The sequence below is a fragment of the Phascolarctos cinereus genome, unplaced genomic scaffold (assembly GCF_003287225.1).
Source record: "Phascolarctos cinereus isolate Bilbo 61053 unplaced genomic scaffold, phaCin_HiC Scaffold_4;HRSCAF=312, whole genome shotgun sequence".
Lineage (NCBI taxonomy): Eukaryota > Metazoa > Chordata > Mammalia > Diprotodontia > Phascolarctidae > Phascolarctos > Phascolarctos cinereus.
The window spans coordinates 56,330,950-56,353,033 of record NW_027555847.1 but is presented as its reverse complement, the minus strand read 5'-3'; the positions used below and the strand labels follow the sequence as shown (position 1 = coordinate 56,353,033).

The following is a 22,084-nucleotide window of genomic DNA, read 5'->3' as shown; positions in this document are numbered from 1 at the left end:
CTGAAGTCTCTTTTAATCCTGGATGCAAAATATTTATAGATGCCTGCTCTTTGCCCAGAGCTAGGCCTGGAGCAGTGATCTGGACTCAGGGATGGCAAGCAGGGAATCTGTCGACCTCTTTATGTCTCTCTGTGATTCTGGGCAAATGAGAGGAAAAGTGTCCATTGGAGAGGGTTGCAAGGGAAGAGGAGTCATCAAGGAAAAGCCAAGTTTAAGTCGGAGCAGGGGGTGGGGCTAGAAGGAAGGCTCGTAGGAGTTGTCCAGGTTTAGGGGAGTTTGTTCATGGCTGTTCCATAGGGTACACTGGAAGGATCTAGTAGAGAGATGGGCAGGGGCAGAGTGGGCACAGGCTTAGGTACAATGCCTTTTTCTCTCTCCCTGCCTGGCTGCAGGTGCTCCCTCCAGCATGAGTGTGCCAACTCCAGTCAACCCCACTTCTGGACCAGTGCCAGTGAGGGTGTCCAGTGCTGCCCGTCCATGACCATCCTGCCCTCAGAAATCAATATCCACCAGGAGTATTCAGTAAGTATGCAGTAGACAAGGAGTGGGGGGTAGCTGGGGAGCAAGGAAGAGGGAAGATGGAGCCTATCAACTTGCTGAGAGGTAGTGAGATAAAGTGGTTAGAGTTCTAGTTCTGAAGTCAGGAAGACCTTGTTCAAATCTTGCATCAGACTAGTTGTTTGACCGTCAGCAAGTGCCGTACCTTCTCCTGACCTGCTTACTTATCGGTAGAGTAAGTGAATGGGATTCTTCTAGTTCTAAATCTTTGAACTCAGAATTTGGGGTGCTTTCTCCATTGAGAAGCAACCTAGCATGACCCCACAGGGTGACTGCTAGGAGGAGCATGGCTTATTGGAATAAAAGTAAAAGATGGAGTCGAAAGGCCTGGGTTCAAATCCCAGTTCTGCCTCTTGTTACTTGTATGACAGTAAGTCATTTCCCTTCTCTGAAACTCAGTTTTCATACTAGTTGAGCTCTGAGGGTCCTCCACCTCTAACATTTATAAACCTATGATCTAGGACTCTGGCATCAGGATGGATCAGGTCAGGCAGGCTTGGCAGGGTGGGCAGGTAAGGGAGGAAGATCTCAGCAGCAGTCCATGTGAAGGAACCCCAAACAGATCAGCATTTAGGACCAGGATGATCCAGTGGTGGGCAACAAGTGAATATCCCAACAGGTGGCTGGAGAAAAAATGAGGGGAGTCTGGCACAGGTAATAGGAGACAGGTTCGAGCAGGCCAACTGTCAGTGTCTAGTTCCAGCATTCCTGTGTGGGGACCACTTATGGACATTGGGGTTCTGGAGCAGGACTTCAGCCCCCAATTCCTCCCATTTACTGGAACTAGGTGCAAGGTTGGGGCTTGATTGCCAGGGAACAAAGCAAGAGTCTGGTTACGAGAACCAACCAGACATAAGGGTATAGCCAGACCAGCTGATGATACCAAGTCCATGTGTTATTAGCCTAGGGACTCTGATATCCACCCCTTGCTGTCAATGGATGGTCCTAGACTCAGAGTCTGAGGTGGGGTTGAGCCGGCTATTCAGAGGACTAGAAAACTTAGCATGCGAGGGGCCAAACCATTCATTAACAGTAACTTTTCCACGTGACTAAGTGAACATCACACTTAACATCACTGTAATCCTTCACGTCAGTAAAGCCTTCGTCATTTTTACAGCACTTCCCTTGGTAAAGTCCATTTTATGCTCATTTCACTCTCACAAGATCCTTGCAAGGAACTGTCATACCCATTTGACAGATGACGAAACCGAGGCCTGAGAGATGTTAAGTGACTTACTCGTAGTCACACAGGAAGGTATTTCTTTTAGGGACCACATGGGAGGTTAGGAAAGCCACAGAGAGGATCTTAAGATTTTGTAGCTTGAAGATGCTAGGTTCTCTCACCCAACCATTGCATTTTACAGATGAAAAAACATTGAGACCCAGAAAAAGGAAGGAGCTTGCTCATGGTGACATATAGTAATTGGCAGAGCCAGGATTTGATCCTGTCACCTGACTCTTGATTCAAAGCTCATTCTGCTATAATACACACACACACACACACACACACACACACACATACACACATACCATATGCATATATATCTTTATTAATCTCTATATATCTTTATCTATTCCTACATATACATATACATATATTTCTATATTTCTGTCATCTGTCTATTTATCTGTCTGTCTAACTGTCTATCTATCTATGAAACAGCATTTTCTGACATGAGAGCAGGGCCTCATGGTTGCTCCCCCCCGACCATGGGCATCGGGCCCATCCCACGGCCAGCTCAAAGTCTCCCAGGCTTCCCTTTTGTGACTTACAGTAATGACCTCTTGAGCCCCGTTTGCCTCTGGGAGCCTTGGTGGTTTTGCTTCGTCTGGAGACCGTACTAAGGGTGTGGCTTTATGTCCAAGGAACAACTGACCGTTCTCTAGCTGAAACCTGCCCCAAGCAGGGAGGGACAGGCGGGCATTTACCCAGACCACCACCAGGCTGATGGGGGAGGACCATGGATGCTGGACAACATGCCTCCCAAGTCCTAGCATTCCTGGCCGTTTTTTTTCCTTCCTCTTCTTTTTTGGGAGCCCAGAAATGTAGGAGTCAATATTTGCAAAACCGCCAAATGCCAACCTGCTATTTTGCATTCAAACGAACAGATGATTCTCCCAAAGCTGCTGCCGGGTGATACTTTTCTCGCTCTCCCCCAGTGAGAAAGGGACAGTTCTTCAGCTCTTGCTGAGTTGCTGAAAAGCCCCCCTCCCTCAGCAACCAGTCTCTGAAGCCCTGCCGTCTGTACCAGACAGGCAGGGCCTAGTGAGTATTGAGGTGATTGCTGTCAAAAGCAAACAGAATGAGGAAACCTTTTTTTTTTCTTTGAAAGTGACACCAGGCTGGGAACTCCTGATAGCCAAGCAGTTTCAGGGCCCTCCAGCTCCATGACTCAGGCAGAGGACTTACCTGGCACAGCACCGACCAGCAGCAAGTGCCCCAAAGTCACACACGCTCTCTACAAGGCCCCAGAATTGTTTTCCCTCTGTGGTTTCTCTTCTGTAAATGAAGGCAATTGGCCTAGAGGTGTCCTCTGCCTTCCCTATATGTGGCCTCATTGTGGTGTGGAGATAAACCCAAACTCTGGAAGGAGAATCCAGTAATCCTAGACTTTCCTGGGGACCACCCACCCGAAAGAGCCTTGGGTGTGGTCCTGAGGAGGACTGCTAATGATCCCTCTCAACACCAGATGGCCTGGCCATGGAGAATGGTGATTTGGTGTAGTAGATAGAGTGCTAGGCTTGGAAAACCTGGGTTCAAATCCTGCCTCAGAAACGCTGGGCTTCAGTTTCTTCATCTGCAAAATGAAGAGGTTGGACTCTACATCAGAGGTCCCTCCCAGCTTTAAATATGGGGTCCTACGAGTCCATGCCTGTGACTAAGAAGCAACTTTGCTGAAAGTGGAAAGGCTTGTCTCTGGGTTGACCCATAGGTGATAAATATATGTGGCCATAGGGATTGATGAGGACTGTCCACAAAGGCATATTGAGCTTTAAGGCTAACAGAGTTATTGCTAATAGCTGGTTTGGCTCACTGCCCTTGAATCTCTGGTACTTTGAACCAGGTCCACTTAACCCCAATCTGCTGGCTTAGTTCCACCCTAGAGGAGTTGGGCTCTCTATGAGTTGAGGGTCATTCCTGCCCCCGACAAGAGTGGGAAATCACACTTGTGTTGAAACAGACTAAATTAGTCTGTAATTCTGGGCTAGATACATTACTCATGGGCCAGCAGAAATAATAACTCATGCTTACTTAACACATGGCTTTAAGTTTTGCAGAGAGCTCTCTTTGTGACATAGTTTTATCTTTGTTATCCTCTTAGTGCCTGGCACATAGTAGGCACTTAAGTGTCATCTTTGCTATCCTTTTAGTGCCTGGCACATGGTAGGCGCTTAAGTGTCACCTTTGTTATCCTCTTAGTGCCTGGCACATAGTAGGTGCTTAGGTGTTATCTTTGTTACCCTCTTAGTGCCTGGTACATAGTAGGCGCTTAAGTGTTATCGTTGTTATCTTCTTAATGCCTGGCACATAGTAGGTGCTTAAGTGTATATTGACTGACTGAGAAGGGGAGGGACTTACCCATGGTCACAGAGCTAGTAAATGGTGGTGGCAGCATCTGACCCAGGTCTGTGCTGACTCCAAGTCTACTATTATACATTGTGTGTCCTAGGAGCTTGGAGTTGGGTAGGATCTTAGTGGTCATCCAATCCTCTGCCTGATACATGAACCCAGGCTAGTTGCTTGGGAAATGAAGCCACTTGTCATTTCTCAAAGTACCCAGAGCCATATTTGAATGCTCGATTTGGGGCTGCATTACAAACTCAATTGTTCTGTAGAGGTCCCTTTTTGTAGTTCGGAAGGAGGGATTATTTTAGCCTTGGATTGGGCTTGCCAACATTCCTGCCTCATTTGGACCCCAACTCCATAGGGAGCAGTGTGGCATACAAAGGGTTTCAGTCCTGTGAAGTAGGCAGGACATGTTTTATTATCCCTGCTTTATGGAGGAGGAAACAGAGGCACAGAGAAATGAAATGACTTATCCCAGGTCACAGAACTAATGGAGGGGAGGGGCCAGGACTAGAATCTAGGTCTTTTGAATCCATATTGACCGCCAGAGTCCTGCTGACCATTTGAAAGAGGGCAGTCTGAGGCTCAAGGAGAGTGGGTGGACTTGTGCTTCAGAAGAATGGATTAGATGATGACCTTGCAGTGATGAATTTCTCTCCTAGTAGTGGGCTTAGTGAGAAGGGGACAGTCCCACTGTTTGGGAGCTTCTGGAGAGATGGGACTATCTTTCCCCTCTTTTTGTGTTCCCAGCATTTAGTACATCGGGTGCTTGGTATATCATAGGCATTTAATGAATGTTTATTGACTAGGAATAATGGAAGTAAGGAGAAAAATATTTTACTTTATCCCCATCAAAGCCGTCCTCCTCTCATCCATCTGATGTCCCTAGCTTCCCAGGGTTTGTCTCAGGGGGCCCTGTCCAGAGAAGGGGAGGCCAGTGAGCCGGAAAGCTGGGGAAAGGAAGGGAGGAGGTCACCACTCACCCGTCGGCCACCTGTATTTCCAGGGTATGATCATCCAGATCAGTGGCAACATGCCCAGTTTGAGTGGGATGGAGATGGCCTGTGACTATGGGAATGGCATCCACACTGTGGCCAGGGTCCCCGGCCCAGACTTCAGCCACCAGATAGCCTACTGCAACTTCCTTCCTAGGGACAAGTACCCTGAATTTCCATCAGACCAAGGTAAGACCCGAAGGGCAGCAAGCAACCCGTTAGATCTTTATTAGTTGCTTCCTATGTGCCTAACCCAGGCAAGGCATGGTGGGGAAAATAATAATAATAACAATATTAATAATAATAATAATAATAATGAATAACAACAACAATAACAATAACAGCTAACATTTATATAGCACTTACTACAGGCCAGACACTGTGCTAAGTGCTTTACAGATATCTCATCTACGCCTGCAAAAAGGTGCTATTATTATCCCATTTTACAGTTAGGGAAATTTTAGTTGAACAGAAGTTAAGTGACTTGCCCAGAGTCACACAGCTAGGAAGTGTCTAAAGTCAGATTTGAACTCTGAGTTCTTCCTGACTCCAGCCCCAGTGCTTTATCTGACATGCCACCTAGCTACCCATAGATGTAAGAAGATATCTTCTGTACCTCAGACAGCTTATAGGTAGTATTTGGGCTACTTCTGTCTTGTACATGGGACCTTTTAGTGGTCAAATATAAAATGCAGTTGGTTCAAAGCCAAGGCATTTAATGAAGCATCATAGTAAGGAAAGTAGCAATAGAACACTTTCCTCCCATAAACTAGGGACACATTATCCCGCAAATACAATACCAGCAGTGGGAAGAGTAGACACACTTTGGGAGCAGGTGTAGAAGGGCACCCACATAGGGAACACATGTGGAGGGACAACTTCCACCAAAGATGGCACCAGTGTCTGCTGGTGGTGTCACCATGTTTATTCTGTTGGTCTCATGTGGTGTATTGTCTCTGCCAAGCATTATTCTCTATCAGTCTTATTTGGTGGCTGCTGGACAATGCTCATCTGGTTAATGGTTGCAAGTCTCTGCTGGTCTCAGAGCTGCCAAGCTTCTGGGCTTCATCTTTTCAAGGTACCTGCAGGCCATCTTGCCTCCAGTCCTCTAAAATGTAATGACTAGAAAGCCTCTCCTTGATAAGGTCAGGCTATTAGCTCTTTAGTTATAGATGGGATTTGGACCTAGGTCTTCTAAGGCCAGAACCTGATCAATTCACCATGCTGCTTCATGCAGTCTTTTATAGTTCAGCTCAATCCTTTGTTCCAAATTCCTGCCTTTATTGTTATGTATTGGTAGCCAGAAAAAAAGCCTTTGAGCTGCCCTATTATAAGTTAAGGGCAGCTAAGTGGCACAATGAATAGAGTGCCAGGCCTGGAGTCAGGAAGTCTCAACTTCCTAAGTTCAAATCTGGCCTCTGACACTAGCTGTGTGACCCTGGGCAAGTCACTTTACCATGTTTGCCTCAGTTTCCTCATCTGTAAAATGAGCTGGAGAAAGAAATGGCAAACCATTCCTGTATCTTTGCAAGAAAACCCCAAATGGAGTCACGAAGAGTAGGACATGACTGAACAACATAATGACAAGTTATCCAAAAGTGACAATAGGGAACAATTAGAAAAGATGAAAAACAGAAAATGCTTATTGAGCTAGGTGCTTTGGGAGATATAATTACAGGATCTCAGAGTTGAAAGGGACCTCAGAGGCCTTCTGGCCCAACCTGTATTTGACCAAGAATCCCATCTACAATGTATCTGGCAAATGGTAATCTGACCTTTGCTTAAATACCTCTAGTAATATGAAGGTTACTACCTCCTGAGGTAGTCCATTTCACTTTGGGACAGCCTGGACTTGTCTGTTCTGTGTTCTGTGATTAAATGGAAAAGTCTAATCACTCTTGCACATGGCAGCCCTTCAGAGACTTGCAAATGGTTATCAAATTCCTCCTCTCCCTCAACCCTCCCAAATATCTCCAGTCCTCACATCTGATCTCATGAGGCTGCCACCCTCATTGCCCTCCTTTGGACATTTACCAGCTTGTCACTGTAATTCCTAAAATATGATGCCCAAAATTGAACACAGTAATTAAGAGGTAGTCTGACCGGGGCAGATTATAGTGGGATTATTACCTGCCCTTCTTCTGCTCCCTAATGCAGCCTAAGTTGGAATTTTCTTTTTTGAATACTGTTATCATACTGTTGACTCATACTGAGTTTGCACTTCACTAAACCCCTCAGATATTTTTTGCTGTCTAGCCATTCCTCCTCCATCTTGAACTTGTCAATTTATTTTTTAAATCCATGAATAAGACTTGCATTAAAAATTTATCCTATTAAATTTTTATTAGATTTGGCCTGTCAAAATCTTTTTTTGGGGGGGCCTCACTGTCATTGTAACCTGTCAGTTTTCAGCCTCCGATTTAATAAGCATGCTGTCTTTCTCCAGGTTGTTGATAAAAATGTTAAATGGTACCTGGCCATAGACAGATCCCTGGGACACAACACTAGAGACCTTGGTATAATTGTGGATCAGCCACCTTAATACTTTATATATGAATAATGTCTCAGAGTTTCTCATCCATTATTTGATCTTTATATAGTCCAGTAAAGTCAGTCCATTGGATGTTATTATCCTTATTTTACATATGAGACAACAGGAGCTCAGAAAGGCGAGGTGATTTGTATGAACTCTTTTTTTTTTTTTTTTGGTTAGGCAATTGGGGTTAAGTGACTTTCCCAGAGTCACACAGCTAGTAAGTGTTATGTGTCTGAGGTAAGATTTGAACTCAGATCCACTGTGCCACCTTGCTGCCCTGCATGAACTCTTGTAACTAGTTGGGGGATGAGGAGTGAGCCAGGACTAGAATCCAGAGCTCGAGGGTGTGATTTCCCCCATAAAGTGACTTCTTCTGACTTCCCTGTTTCTGTCAGTTGTGCCACCATTTACCCTGTCTTCCATACTTGAAATCTTCCTGTTATTGACTTTTCCTTTTCTTCTACCTCTTATGTCACTTATGTTCCTAGCTTCCTCTCAATCCCAACTAAAATCCCTTCCCTGCCAAACATACTAGACTAGAGTCTTTATCTCTCTTAATTATTTTCTGTTTACCTGGTATATGGTTTTATCAATCAAATTCTATGAAGTGCCTACTCTGCACCAGTCATTGTCCTAAGCAATGTTTGTACATAATTATTTGTGTGTTGTCTGTCCCATTAGACCCCCCTGAGTGCAGGGGCTGTCTTTTGCCTCTTCTTGTATCCCTAGTACTTAGCGAAGTGCTTGGTTTACAGTAGGTGCTTAATAAATGCTAATTGATTAAGTTACTAAGTCCCATCCATGTCACTTCTTCAACATCTTTCATCATCCTTTTCTTCTTTATTCCTGCTGCCATCACTTTAGGTCTTTTCACCTCTATCCTTCCCTCCCCTCTTCTAACCCATCTTTTATAAGAGTAATCATGTTGTTCCTTTGCTCCAAAATCTTCAATGGCTGCATAGATAGATAGATAGATAGATAGAGATCTATCTATATCAAATGCCAAACATACACTTTCCAAAAAGACTATTTTATTCAGAACTCATACAAGGCAAGGGTTCACATGGAAGTCAGAAGAAGTGATGCAAGGACACTCTCAAGGTCTCTCTTAAGAACTTTGGAATTGATTGTGTGACATGGGAGGCACTGGCACAGGACCGCTCAGCATGGCATGCCCACATCTGAGAAGGTGCTGTGCTCTATGAGCAAAGCAGAACTGAAGTATCTCAAAAGAAATTTGAGATGGGCAAATTTAAAGAATCCAACCAAAATGTTCACATAGACTAATTTGTGCTTGACCTGTGGTAGAACATTCTGAGCTCGTATCGGTTGGTTTGATCAGCCACAGTCAGACACGCTGTAACTTGACTCCACCATAGTGATGTCATTTTGGTCATCTTTGAGCAAAAAGAAGCAACCAACTCTGTGTGTGTATGTGTGTGTGTGTGTGTGTGTTCTCCCTGTTACATGTTAACACAATTGTTAAAATTCATTTTTTTTAAAGTTTTAAGTTCCGAATTTTATCCTTCCCTCCCCTTCTCCCTTCACTCCTCCCTGAGATGGTAAGCAATCAGATCTAGGTCTTTCAATGGCTTCTTAATGCCTACTGAGGGTCTCCGCACTATGGCATCATCCCACCTTTCCAACCTTATAAACTTTGTTACCTTCCTCCTGTTCTATGATCCTGCCAAACTGCATTCTGTTCTTCCCACATGCCACTCCCTCGCCCATCGCCCTGCCTTTGCATGGCCCTCATGCCTGGGGATTCCCTCCCTCATCAGCTCTGCCTCTTAGCTTCCCTGGCTTCCTTCAAGACCCAGCTCAGATCCCACTTTCTGTGGGAGGCCTTTGTTTCCCAGACTCCCCAACTGCTAGTGTCTTCCCTTCTGAGATTACCTTCCATCTACCCTGTATGTATTTTGTATGTCCTTAGTTAGTTTCATGATGTCTCTCCCATTAGAATGTGAGCTCCTTGAGGCCAGGGACTCTCTCTGCCTTTCTTTGTGTTGCCAGCGCTTAGCAGGTGCCTGGCATACAGTAAGTACTTAATAAATGCTTATTCTTCTTGTGTTCTAAACTACTCTACCCTCTCCACCCTGAATAAATCTTTCATTCTTTCTTCCCCCTCCTCTACTTTTTTCCATCTTTTTCCTCTGTCAGAATGTTTCTCTCCCTCTCTCCACTTATTAAATTGCTATCCATCTGTCAATATCCAACACACTTTGAGGAAACCCACCTGGCCTGCAGTCTCCTTCTCCAGTTAGTGATCACCCCCATCAGACCTTACAGAGTACTCTGTTTTGCATCTGTCTCTAGTTTGCACTTACCATGTCATATTATGTACTAGTTTTCAGTGTGTGCATGTTAGCCCTTAACTAGACTGTAAACTTTATGAGGGCAGGAACCAAGTCTTAACTAACTAAACTTTGCATCTCCCCCAGCAAAATGTACAATCACACATTAATAGACATTATTGAATTGAATTAAGCACCCACGGGCCCTGTCCTCAGGGAACCCAAGCTGTAGCTGGGGAAGACCAGACTAATCCACCTTAAAGAATCAGAGAACGGCTAAAGTAGTAAATTGTGTCAGCCAGACAGTGGAACAATTGAAGAGTTTTCTCATGGCCCCGTGTATCAGGGTTAGCCTATGGGGCCCTACCTGGGGGCAAGCAGACTGGGATTTCAGTCCCTTAGCATTTTGAAGGGAGTGCTCAGCCCTGTTCAGCTTACCCCAGTCTCAGGGCCCCAGGACACAAGGGAATGCAATGTGCATCATGCCCACAAGCTGAATCCAGCTCAGAGTTGCCAGGCAACATTTGCAATCTAGCTCTGGTTGCTGGGGGGACCCATTAAACCCTTGTGGATTGGGGGCCTCCAGTTTCTCTGGCCCAGACTGACAGATTAGACTTTCTGGGGTTTCTCTCCCAACCCCATTCCACTCTTGTTGCTGTACATGTGCTTCTTTCTGCGTATTGGGTTGTGTCTCTATTTGTGTATGAGTGTATGTTGGGGTCTCTCTGTGTATGTGCATGTGTGTGTATGTGTGTATGTTTGGGTTTGCGTGTGAGCAGATGGGTGGTATACAGCTTGTTTTTGTTTTACTTATGAATCCAAAGAGATACAAGAAGCAAACCTATCTCACTCTCTACCCCAACCCAGGGCAGCATTTCACAGAGGGAAACTGGGGGACTTGGCTTCTGTGGTTCTATGGTGAACAAATAATACTGAAGAGTGCTTAATGAGAACAGTAATTATCTTCTCCTGGTGATAAAGCCTCTTCTTCTGAGAAGCTCATTTTTTTTTCCCCCAGGCCTGACCTCATTTATCTTTCCAGCATCTCTGAGAAGTAATAAGGAGGTGGGAGATAACAGCCTCCAAGGCTGTAGTCCAGAGAGGTTAAGGAATACTCTGGAAATCACACAGTGTATCATAAGCAGCCAGGTTTTCTAACACCCGGTCTGGTGCTGTTCTTAACTAGCTATGTTGTTTGGAGGGGGAGTGAACTGGGGTCCTGGGGAATTCCCAAGGATACCCAGGTTTGCCACATGGTTGTCTCTGGTCTTCCCAGACTCCCTTTTCTCTGCTGCTCCCCCACTTCCTATCACACTACTGTCCGCACACGTCATTTTGGCCTGCTGTCCCTTGGCAGTGCCCAATATGCCAGAACTTTCTCTCCTGCCTCCCTGTTACTGTCCCCAAACTAAATTTACTCCAAAGGTTGAGTGGATACTAAAGGCTCAATCCCCAGGAACATTCACCTTTTAACCAGGAACTCGACTTAACCCAAAAGGCTTTGCTACTCATTGTCTGGTTGACCATTGGCCGGCTATTTAAATTCTCTTGACCCCAGTTTCCTTGTCAGTAAAATGAGAACGCTGACGTAGATCACCTCCATGGTCCCTTCCAGTAGCTGATGAAAGAGTGTATTTGGAGGCAGGAAATCTGGGTTAGTTTGTATTTATTTATCTCTCTTCAACTTATGGCCCCATGATGTAAGCTCCGGAAAGGCCAGACCTGTTTCCTTTTTGACTTCTTATCCTGGATAACTAGCCCCAGGCTCATAATGGGTGCTTAATAATAAAGACTCTTGGATTTAATAGAACCTTAGCTCCAGAACTTACTAGCAATGTGGATTTGGACAAGTCCTCCCAGCCTTTTGGAACCTCAGATTTTCTTCATCTTTTTTTTTATTATTATTTTCTTCATCTTTGAAATGGTCCTAAAAATTCTCATACTACCTACCTGAGAGGACTCTGAGGAGAAAAGCAATTTGAAAGTCTGCGTAATTGGCACATGTTCTCCAATCCATCTTCCACAGAAAAGCCATAATGATTTTTTCCTAAAATGTTAAGTCTGATCATGTCATCCTCACTATTCAATAAACTTCAGTAGCTCCCTATTACCCACAGCAGTGGTGTCAAACTCAGGCTGCCTGTTGACTCAGAGACCACAAATGAATATTTCTTATGTTGTATTGCGTCTTTATTGGTTTTGTTGAATGTTTCCAAATTACGTTTTTGATCTGACACTCGAGAGGAGTGCCTTTTGCACTGGAGGTCACCATGCCAGGAATGCTCTGCTTCCTCACCTTACCCTTGCAGAATCCCTGGCTTTCTTCAATATTCTGCTCAAACCCCACCTCCTGCAGGAGGACCTTTCCCCTCCCCCTAGCTGCTAGTGCCCTTCCCTCTGAGGCTACCTTCCACCTACCCTCTATGTATCTTGTACGTATCTGGGTGCATACATGTTGTCTCCCCCAATAGACTGCGAGCTTCTTGAGGGCAGGGACTGTTTTTACCTTTCTTTATATCCACTTCTTTTTAGCATAGTCTCTGGCACACAGTAGGGGCTTAATAAATGCTTGTGAAAAAATGGTAGCTATTATTATCATGATTGAAGCTTCAGTGGTAGAATTTCAGGTGATGGGAGAGAGATTTTGGAGCCAGAGAGATGCTTCGTGCCTACTCCTAGGGGGCTGTTCTTGGGGGAAAACTGAGGCATACTCCCATCCCCAAAGAGGGGAATAAGCAGGAATCAAATCCTCCTATTCTTTACAAACATCCTTCTCTTTCTCTCCCTGTCCTCTCCCCCATTCCATTCTAGACCACGTGACCGTCCAGACAGCTGTGCAGGTCAATGGCAGAAACATCGTCTGGGCCAATTTCACCATCTATGACTGTACCCGCACAGGACGTGTCTACCCTCATACAGCGTGAGTGACACCCCTCATGGGGACCGCCTGGTTGGGAGATGGGACTAAGGGGAAAAAAGGACTCAACCCAGTAATCAGTGATCAATGTTACTTATTGAGCTTGTTAAAGGGACTTTTCACAACTTGTTTGAGCCCTGTTAACATTAAATGGATAATAATTAATAATAATAAAAATATCTAACATTTATATAATGGTTGCTATGTACAAGGCACTGTGCTAAGCACTTTGCAAATATGATCAAATTTGATCTTCATGACAACCCTGAGAGGTAGGTACTGTTATTTCTCCATTTCACAGTTGAAAAAAACTGAGGCAGAGGCCCAAGGTCACACTAGTCTGAGATCAAATTTGAACTCAGGTCTTCCTGACTGTAGGCCCAGTGTTCTATCCATTGTGATACCTAGTTACTTCATTTGTAAACTTAAAGCATTGGAGTAGATCATCTTTAGTCTAGGACTAGGATGGGACCAGGAGATCTAGGTTGCTTTGCTTTTATCCTATATTTACTTCTCTGTGTCTACAGTATATCACACTCACACACATTCCAAGTAGAATATAAGCTCCCTGAGGACAAGAACTGCTTATTTGTTAATTTTGTAGCTCCCGTACTGAGCACAGTGTCTGCAGTATGCGTGCGTGCCTACGTTATATCAGGGATTTAATTAAGTGGTTGTTGAATTAAGAGAATTAAATTATGATCAGATACTAGGATGATCTCAGTTTTGGCCCTAGAGAAAATTGTAGAATCAGAATCTTGGATTCTGAAGGGAAATCAGCCTTCCTGAAAAGGTGCTATCAATCTCATTTGAATACCTCTAGCAATGGTGTTGGGTTAGAACTCTGGGTAAGGCAGCCCCAGGCCCCAATCTGCTTCTCTCTAGCTGGGTGACTTTAAGTCTCCCATCCTCTCTGTCTCTCCATTTTCCCATCTGTAAAATGAAGGGTTACACCATATAATCTCATAGGGCCCTTCCTACTCTGAACAGTCTAGGAGTGAGTCTCTGAGCTTTGTATTTCCCAAGGTAGCTTGTCCCATTATTGGCCACAAGAGATCGAGAGCTGGAAGGGAGACTAGAGGGCATCTAAGCCTGTGCCTTCATTCTACTGATGACTAATACTCTGGCCCATGGAGGCCACACAGGTAGTGATGGTCAGATCTGGGATTCAAACTCAGGCCCTCAGACTCCAGAAGCTGCTCTCTTTCCACTGTGTCACACTTCAGAATCTTTTTCTCCTATAACTACCTATCCCCACAGGTCCCAATTATGGCCCCTGGAGATCCACAAAAAATGTCTATGTCTTTGTCCACATTATACCTCTTCAAGTATTAGAAGACAGTATTCATATCTCTCTTATCTTCTTTTTTTCTTTTCTTTAAATTTCCTTTTCCATTAAATTAAATTCTTTTCTTTAAATGAAATTCTGTTCTTAAAAAAATTCTTTTCTTAAAAAAATTTTCTTTAAATTACATTTTTCTCTAAGTTTTCTGAAATTATTTTCTTTAAATTACATTTTTCTTTAAGTTTCTTAAATTATTTTCTTTAAATTTTCTTTTCTTTAAATTTCCCTTTTTATTATTAACTTACCAAACGTAAACATTTCAGTATATAGAGAACAGAAGGGAGGATTGTCTGAAACTGTGAGCTTGTTCCATGTGGTTTGTAACTGTATATTAACCTCAGTGCAAGAGTAACAAAATAGCTCTGCTTGTTTGTGTCCCCTTCCTAACTCTCTCCTGCTCTCTTCTGTTCTATTTGATCATCCTTCTTCCTCCTCCTCCTCCCCTTCTTCTTCTTCTTCTTCTTCTTCTCTTCTTCTTCTTCTTCTTCTTCTTCTTCTTCTCTCCTCCTCCTCCTCCTCCTCCTCCTCCTCCTCCTCTCCTCCTCCTCCTCCTTCTCCTCCTCCTCCTCCTCCTCCTCCTGCTTTTTTTGGTGGGGAAGGAGGGCATTGCTACCATGCTCTCCTTTCTTCCCCTCCCCCAACTTCCTGCAGGATCATAGATTTAGAACAGAAGGGACCACTGAGTCAACTCCCTCATCTTACAAATGAGGAAACTGAGACAGAAAAGTCAAGTCATTTCCCTAGGGCCACCCAGTAAGTGTCCGAGCCAGGATTTGAACTTGAGTCTTCCTGACTCTAGGACCAGCTCTCTAGGCCCTGTACTACCTTGTTCAGTTGTGTCTGATTCTTTATGACCTCATTTGAGGTTTTCCTGGCAATGATACTGGAGTGGTTTGCCATGTTCTTCTCCAGTTCATTTTACAGATTTGGAAACTGAGGCACATAGGGGTTAAGTGACTTGCCCAGGGTCACAGCTCCTTAATATCTGAGGCCATATTCAGATTCCATCATCAGGAAGATGAATCTCTCCGACTTCAGTCCCGGCTCTCTACCCACTGGATCACCTAGCCATCTCTTATAAGAAATAAGAATTTTTAAGTCAAGCAAGTCTTTTTTTCTAGGCAGCTATGGATACAATGGCTAGAGTGTAGGCCTTAGATGCAGGAGGTCCTGAATTCCAATCCTGCCCCAGATGTTTATTAGCTGTATGACCCTGGGCAAGTCATTTAACTTCTCAAAGCCTCAGTTTTCTCACCTGTAAAATGGGGATGATAATAACACCTACCTCATAGGATTGTTAGGGGAATCAAATGAGATAATGTAGAGAAATACTCATAAACAGAGCACTATGTAAATGCTAACTATTATTATTTCTAGTCTCAACATCCCTAGATCTTTTAACCATTCCTCATATAGCTCAGTCTCACCGGGTCATTTTCCAATATGTGAATGAAGTGGTAGCTCAGGATGTAATCAGCATCCCTTCTGGAACTGGGTGACTTGTGTTTGGGGAAGGGCAGCTGGAGAAAAGTTTCCAGTTAATAAAGCAGGAAAGCCCCCGCCACCCCCGAAGCCGAGGGATTGTCTAAGAAGGAAAACTGCCAGGTACCACGATTCCCTAACAGAAAAAGTAGATGAGATTTTGGCTTTCTAGGAGGCCCATTTGGGATCCTGTTCCCTTGAGTCCTAAACCACAAAGGATGTTGGTCTGTGGGAAACTTCTTGAGCCCCCGGCATCTCAGCTCCCCCTCCCCAAACTAGCCTTTCTTTTCTTCTTTGCTTGTCTTTTTTTTCTGTTAAAGTAGTATTGAGGTCTTAGAAAGAGGTGAAGAGTAAGTGGTCCCCCCTCACTTAAGTTCCTAAGCTAGTTTGGGGTTCAGAGGCCCTCACTGGTCCTGACTATATCTGGCCTTTCCAAATACAGCTTAAAGGGCAATCCTATAGCTTGACCTCTCACCTGACGTGGCAATCAAATCAAGTTAACAAGCATTTATTAAATGTTTACTGTGTACCGGGCACTGTCCTAAATGCTGGAGGGTCTAAACACAAGCAAAAACACATAGTCCTTGCTCCAGGATGGGGTTTGGCAGCGTCCCCAGGATCCTTAGAAATCTGCATGTAGAGGAAGAACTTGGTGCTCGGTGAGAAGACAAGTTTGAATCCCAGCTCTGTCCACTGTTCACAGAGACCCTGAGCAAATGCCTTCCTGTCTCTGGGCCTCAATGTCCTCATCTATTAAATGATCCCCTCTGGCTCTCAAATCCTATGATTTCTTTGATTCTCAAGCTCTCTGATTGTGTACAGGTTCTCACTCTGGGTCTCTGGCTGCTTAGCTGTCCAAAATGAAGCAGATTAGTGGGTTTTCAAAGCCTATTATTACTGTGAGACTGGATGGGAAAATTGAGGCTCTCAGTGGAAATTTCCAGCAAGGAGTGAGAGAGATTGTCATCTGAGGGTCAAGATAACAGAGCCCGAGGAGCCTAGGAAAGATTCTGACATTCAAGGATTCTTAGTATTTTTGAGTCCTTCCGATAGCCCAGAAGGGTACAGGAAGTGAATTTTGCCCTCATAGAGCTCCCAGTATAGGTCTGGGGTTCTTAGCTTGGGGTCTGTGAACTTTTTTTTTTTTAAGTTTGGTAACTGTATTCCTATATAACTGATTTCCATGGTAATCCTATGTCCTTTATTTTGTGCATTTAAAAATACTATTCTGGGAAAGGGTCCATAAACTTTACCAGACTGCCCAAGGGGCCTATGACTCGCAAAAAAAAAAAAAAGATTGAGAACCTCTGGTCTACTTGAAGACAGTATAAAAACATCAAAAGACAAGCCAACAATACCAATAGAATTTAAGCTCTTTGAAGGCAGGGAATGGAGTTGGAGGGACCAGGAGTGGTAGTCACTGAGTTTCCCTGAGTTTCCCAGGGACTAAACTTTTCCCCCTTCTCTCACTTGTTAGAAATGAATGTCAAAAGATTTCTGAGTTGGACCTCAACATCATCTTGTCCAAACTTTTCATTTTGAGGAAACTCAGGTTTATAGAAGTGAAATGACTTGTCCTAGGTCATATCTGGTCAGTGGCAAAACTGGAATTTGAACCCAGGACATCTAATTCCAAACTGAGTGCTTTTCCCACTATGCCACAGTGCTCTCTCTTCAAAATCAGTATTAATTGTTTGCTCAGAAAAAGTTTCCTAGTCCCCTGCCTCTGGCATAGTCAGCAGGTTATGTGTGAGTCAAGGATGGAGAGGTGATTCAAACCAGATGGAGGTGGGCAATCTCAGTCCTTGGCCCCCAGTGTTTGAGCCTGATTCTTCACAGAGTCCCAACATGTATGACAGCTTCATGTCTCAGAATCCCTTGGGAGGGGTCAGCACCACTGATAATGCAGTGGAAAGAGCATTGAATGTAGAATCACAGGTCCTGGGTTCAAATGCTGGCTGTGTCACTTACTACTTCTGTAACCTTGGTCAAGTCCACCTCTGAGCCTCAGTTTTCTCATCTGTAAAATAAGAGGGCTGAATGGGAAGACCTTTAAGGTCCATTTTAACTCCAATCTAGGTCTTATTCTCTTGGCTTATCTTTCCCCAGACCTGTCTCTGGTTCTATATGAAGACCAGACCTGCTAGTTGTGGGTCAAGCTGAGGGTCGGCCTCCATGCCTGAAGAGACATGCAGAGGGGGTGGGCAAGGGAGAGGAGACCTGAAGCCCCAGACCTCAAGGCCTGTGCACGGGGCTAATCCCACAAGTCCAGGAGCAATGTTGGACCCCAAGTCCAGAGCCAGAATCAGCAGGGCTTGTGAATCTGGTTTAATTCACCCAACATGGTGTGGTGGGAAAAGCCTTTCTCTAGGAGTCAGGAAACCTGGCCTTTTCTTCCATCTCTCCAACTAACTTGCTCTGTGACCTTAATTTAAAAAGTCACTTTCCTTTTCTAGATCTCATATAAAATAAGAAAATAGGACTAGCTGACTAATCTTTAAGGCACCTTCCATTTCTGAAGGCTTAAGTTTGACATTCCCTTCATACTCACATGTTCTAAATTCTAAATACTCTTTACTCTCTGACATTTTGTGTTCTAAGACCCCTTTATCTCCAATATACTGTGTTCTAAATAGTCTTTACCCTCTGATATTTTATGTTCTAAGACCCTTTTACTTCTCATGTTCTGTGTTCTAACTCCTCTTCCCTTTCTACCCTTCTGTTTTCTAAAGTCCCTCCTATCCTTGACATATCTTGTATTCTAATATTTTGTGTTCCAAGTTTCCTCTGATCTGTGTCATTCTATATTCATTCAATCTGCCCACCAAGAATCATTCATCTGTATATATTCCAACATCCTCTGGTCTATGGAATCTTGCAGTTCCAACATTCTAGGATCATGAGTATTTTTTGAGCATCTACTGTGGGCCTAATTCTATGCCAGTTCCTGTTATGGAAAGGTTATGTAAGACAAGAGCTCACAGTCTAGTTGGAACAACAGGGCATAAACATGTGAAAAGATAACCAGTAGTACAAGTAGAATGTAAGCTCCTTGAGGGCAGGTCCTGTTTTAGGTTTTGTTTTTGTCTTTGTATCTCCAGAGCTTAGCACAGTGGGGGCTTATTAGATGAAATTGAATGAGATTGAATGTTAGATAAAATAAGCTAAGTGCCCGATAGGTAATTCCTGCAGGAAAGAGCTCAGTGTGGGATGGGGTGGTCAGGGAAGGCTTCTTTCTCAAAGGTGGCAACTGACTTGGGTCATGAAGACTGAGTAGATTTGAATTATTGAAGAGAAATTGGATTCCAGGTGAGAACAGCCCAAACAAAGGCCCTGAAGTGGGTATAGAGGTGTGATGTCCAGCAGACAGTGAAGGATACTGGGTGAGTGGGAATGGAAGGTCTGTGTTGGGGAGCAGTGGACGTAGGGAAGCATTTGGGGGAGTGCCATGGATGTTAAAAGGCCCCACCTTCGTTGTGTTTTTCAGATGCACCAGCTGTCTGTCCACCCGATGGCCCTGTTTCTGGTGCACTCAGCAGCATACCTGTGTCTCCAACGTGTCGGAGTGTGGAAGCACAGCAAACCCCACAGTAAGTTGGACACATCAGAATCCCCTTCCCTGTAAACATCTGTACCTCTGTGTTTTCTCTAAAGGCTCTCAGCGGGGTTGGTGGGAAGATCAGGGTCCCCATGCCCAGGTCAGGGTCTTCTTTAATCCTCTTAAGTGTATTGTGCCCCAATTTTGCATTGACCCTCCATTCCCTGCCCTTGCTTTCATCTTCCATACACGTCTTCATAAAATCCAAGGTGGTTAAGTGAGTTCTCTCTGCATCCGTATCGGTCTCTTTAGTAATTCACTCTTTCTCTCCTCATCAGATTCCCTTCTCTTGGTGCCTTCAGGGTTTCATTCTTGAGACCCTCTACTCTGAGCTGACTTCCCCTTGAGGCTTTGGTCCATAGGATCCTACCTCTCCTTTCTTTGAGCCTTTTAAAATCTGTTCTTCCAAAATCTAGGGTACATGTTAGATTATTACCAGCTGAATTCTCCTCTATCAAAAATTCTATGATGGAGTGGTCATTTCCCCATAAAATTGCTATCATTTCTATTCCAGCAACCACACTTTCCTTGTTGGTCAGAATCAAGTCCAGTGCAGAATTTCCCCTTGTTGGTTTCTCTACTTTGTGAAGGCACAAGTTATCATTAAGAAATTATTAGCTGTTTTGCCTTTGACAGATGTGGGTAATTAAAATCTTCCATAACTACTCTATCATGCTTATGTTCCATATGTCAGAATTGGGCTTGTGATTTGTTTCCTGATTGCATCATCTCTTTCCTCTTTTTGTCCAGGAGATTTATAGTCAGGGGTGAGTGGTTAAATATTTAACAACCAGCTCTTTAAAATATGCATGATATACTTTTTGAGTTTAATCTACATTGTTAATATTTCTCCCATCACTTTCTTAAGTCTAGACAATCAACGGAGTAATAAATCAAACCCTGATTCCTAGTATTTGCCAATTTCCTGAGACATAAATGCTCACACTGATTATTTAACAGTTGATTCTTGCAAGCCAGTATGAGCTGGCTCCAGCACACCCCTGTCCATAGTATACTTACTCTAATGTTAACACCATTTCTGTTTCTACCTGTGTTGATCCTTACCCAATGCTTTCCACTATGTTTGTCTATCTGGTTCCTAGGTCTCCTCATATGAGCATAACTCCTCTGGAATTTTACCAACCCCATTTCTACATCCCCTGTTCCTTTAAGGGATCCCTAGCTTCCAAAGCTCTATTCCAAGCACAGGTCCTATCCTACCCAATCTCTGGGAAGCCTATGGTGGCAAATTTGCCTCCTTGCACTGAGGGCTTTATTGCTAGCTACTATTTTTGGATTTTGTCTTCTGTGAAATTCTGAGCATCTCTGTTGCTATTTTTCTTTCTTCATTGAAACTTTCTTTTATATGAAATAGGCATATGTATATATTTTGTTGTTGTTCAGTCATTTCAGTTGTGTCCAACTTTTCATGACCCCAGGTAGGGTTTTCTTGGCAAAGATACTGGATTGGTTTGTCATTTCCTTCTCTAGCTCATTTTACAGATGAGGAAACTGAGGCAAACAGGGATCAAGTGACTTACCTAGGGTTACATAGCTAGCGTTTGAGGTCAGATTTGAACTTGGGTCTTCCTGACTTCAGGTCTCCTGTGCCACCTAGCTGCCTCATATGTGTATATGTTCACACACATAAACATATATGTGTACATATATATGCATGTATGTATACATGTATCCATTTGGCGAGGGCTGTCCACCATGCATATCTTTGTGCCGCTCTAATGGAGGCAGAATAGCCTCTTCTCCCCCACCCTTCTCCAAGGGAGACTTTAATTCCTACCAGGTGAGGAAACAGGAGGGCTGAGGCCAGGTGGTTTGGCCGCTCTGTTCTCCTCAGAGAGAGGAAGTACTGGGCTAAAATTATACCCATCTACTCCCTTAAATATTATTAATCTAGGTGTTGTGATCAGATTCAAAGTAACTTCTGATCATTGTTTCATTATTGGGGAAGCAGGACCCCAACCTTTATATGTAAGGCTTGACCCCTTTCCTGCTGAATATCAGGTCCTCAATGGACACACATAACACTTAGTCAAGAAACCCATTTATTCAATTTGGTGGAAAATAGGAGTCAGAGAAAATATCTGTGGGAGAATACATACCAGACAGTACAGAGTGAAAGGAGCTCTTCCATTGAGAGCAAAGAATTTCAGCTCAACCAAGAGAGAGATTCCCGGATCTCACCCAAGGGAAAGTTCCCTGAAATATCCGATGTAGGAAGCTGGGGCCAGGACATGATAGAGGCAGCCAGCTCCTCTCACGTCGCCTTCTTCCCAGAGCTTTTCCTTCAGCAACCTGAAGTGGGGTTGGCATCTTCCATCTTCTGTCTTGAAGCTGGAAATCAAAAGTAGCTGCAGAGCCCAAAACAGCTGAAGAGATTGAAGAGGCCAGAGATCTCCTTTCTCCCCTGCTCTCACCAACTTTGTCCTGCTCCTCATGTAGGTGCAAGGCATTGATCTCCACCAATGAGGAAATCTAGGCCACAGCCTAGAATACACAGAGTACCTGCAGGAGTACTTCCTCCCTGACTTGGAGGTTTGGGGTTTTGTTTTTACTTTCTGTATTTAAGCCATGGCTCAGAAATACGTGGCATTGGCCTGTGAGAGTAGGGAGAGAACTACTGCACTTGGCACAGTGCCTGGCACATAGTAGGCACTTAATAAATGTTGATTGATTGAAGTGATAAACTTAGAATGAACTGAGGCCAGTGAAGTTGCTAAAGATGATTTTTTTTAAAGATGACTTTTTTTTAAAAACTCTACTAGAGGAAGAG

General features: G+C 44.0%; 1 protein-coding gene across 1 annotated transcript in view; it reads left to right on the top strand.

Moving 5' to 3' along the window:
* The window catches only part of PLXND1 (plexin D1), a 200,692-nt gene that overhangs the window by 64,613 nt on the left and 113,995 nt on the right, over positions 1-22,084 (top strand). Inside the window, exons 5-8 of the mRNA XM_020981108.2 lie at positions 393-522; positions 5,133-5,310; positions 12,763-12,871; positions 19,183-19,285. Coding sequence (XP_020836767.1) covers positions 393-522; positions 5,133-5,310; positions 12,763-12,871; positions 19,183-19,285 — 520 coding nt within the window. The remainder of the gene's footprint in view (positions 1-392; positions 523-5,132; positions 5,311-12,762; positions 12,872-19,182; positions 19,286-22,084) is intronic.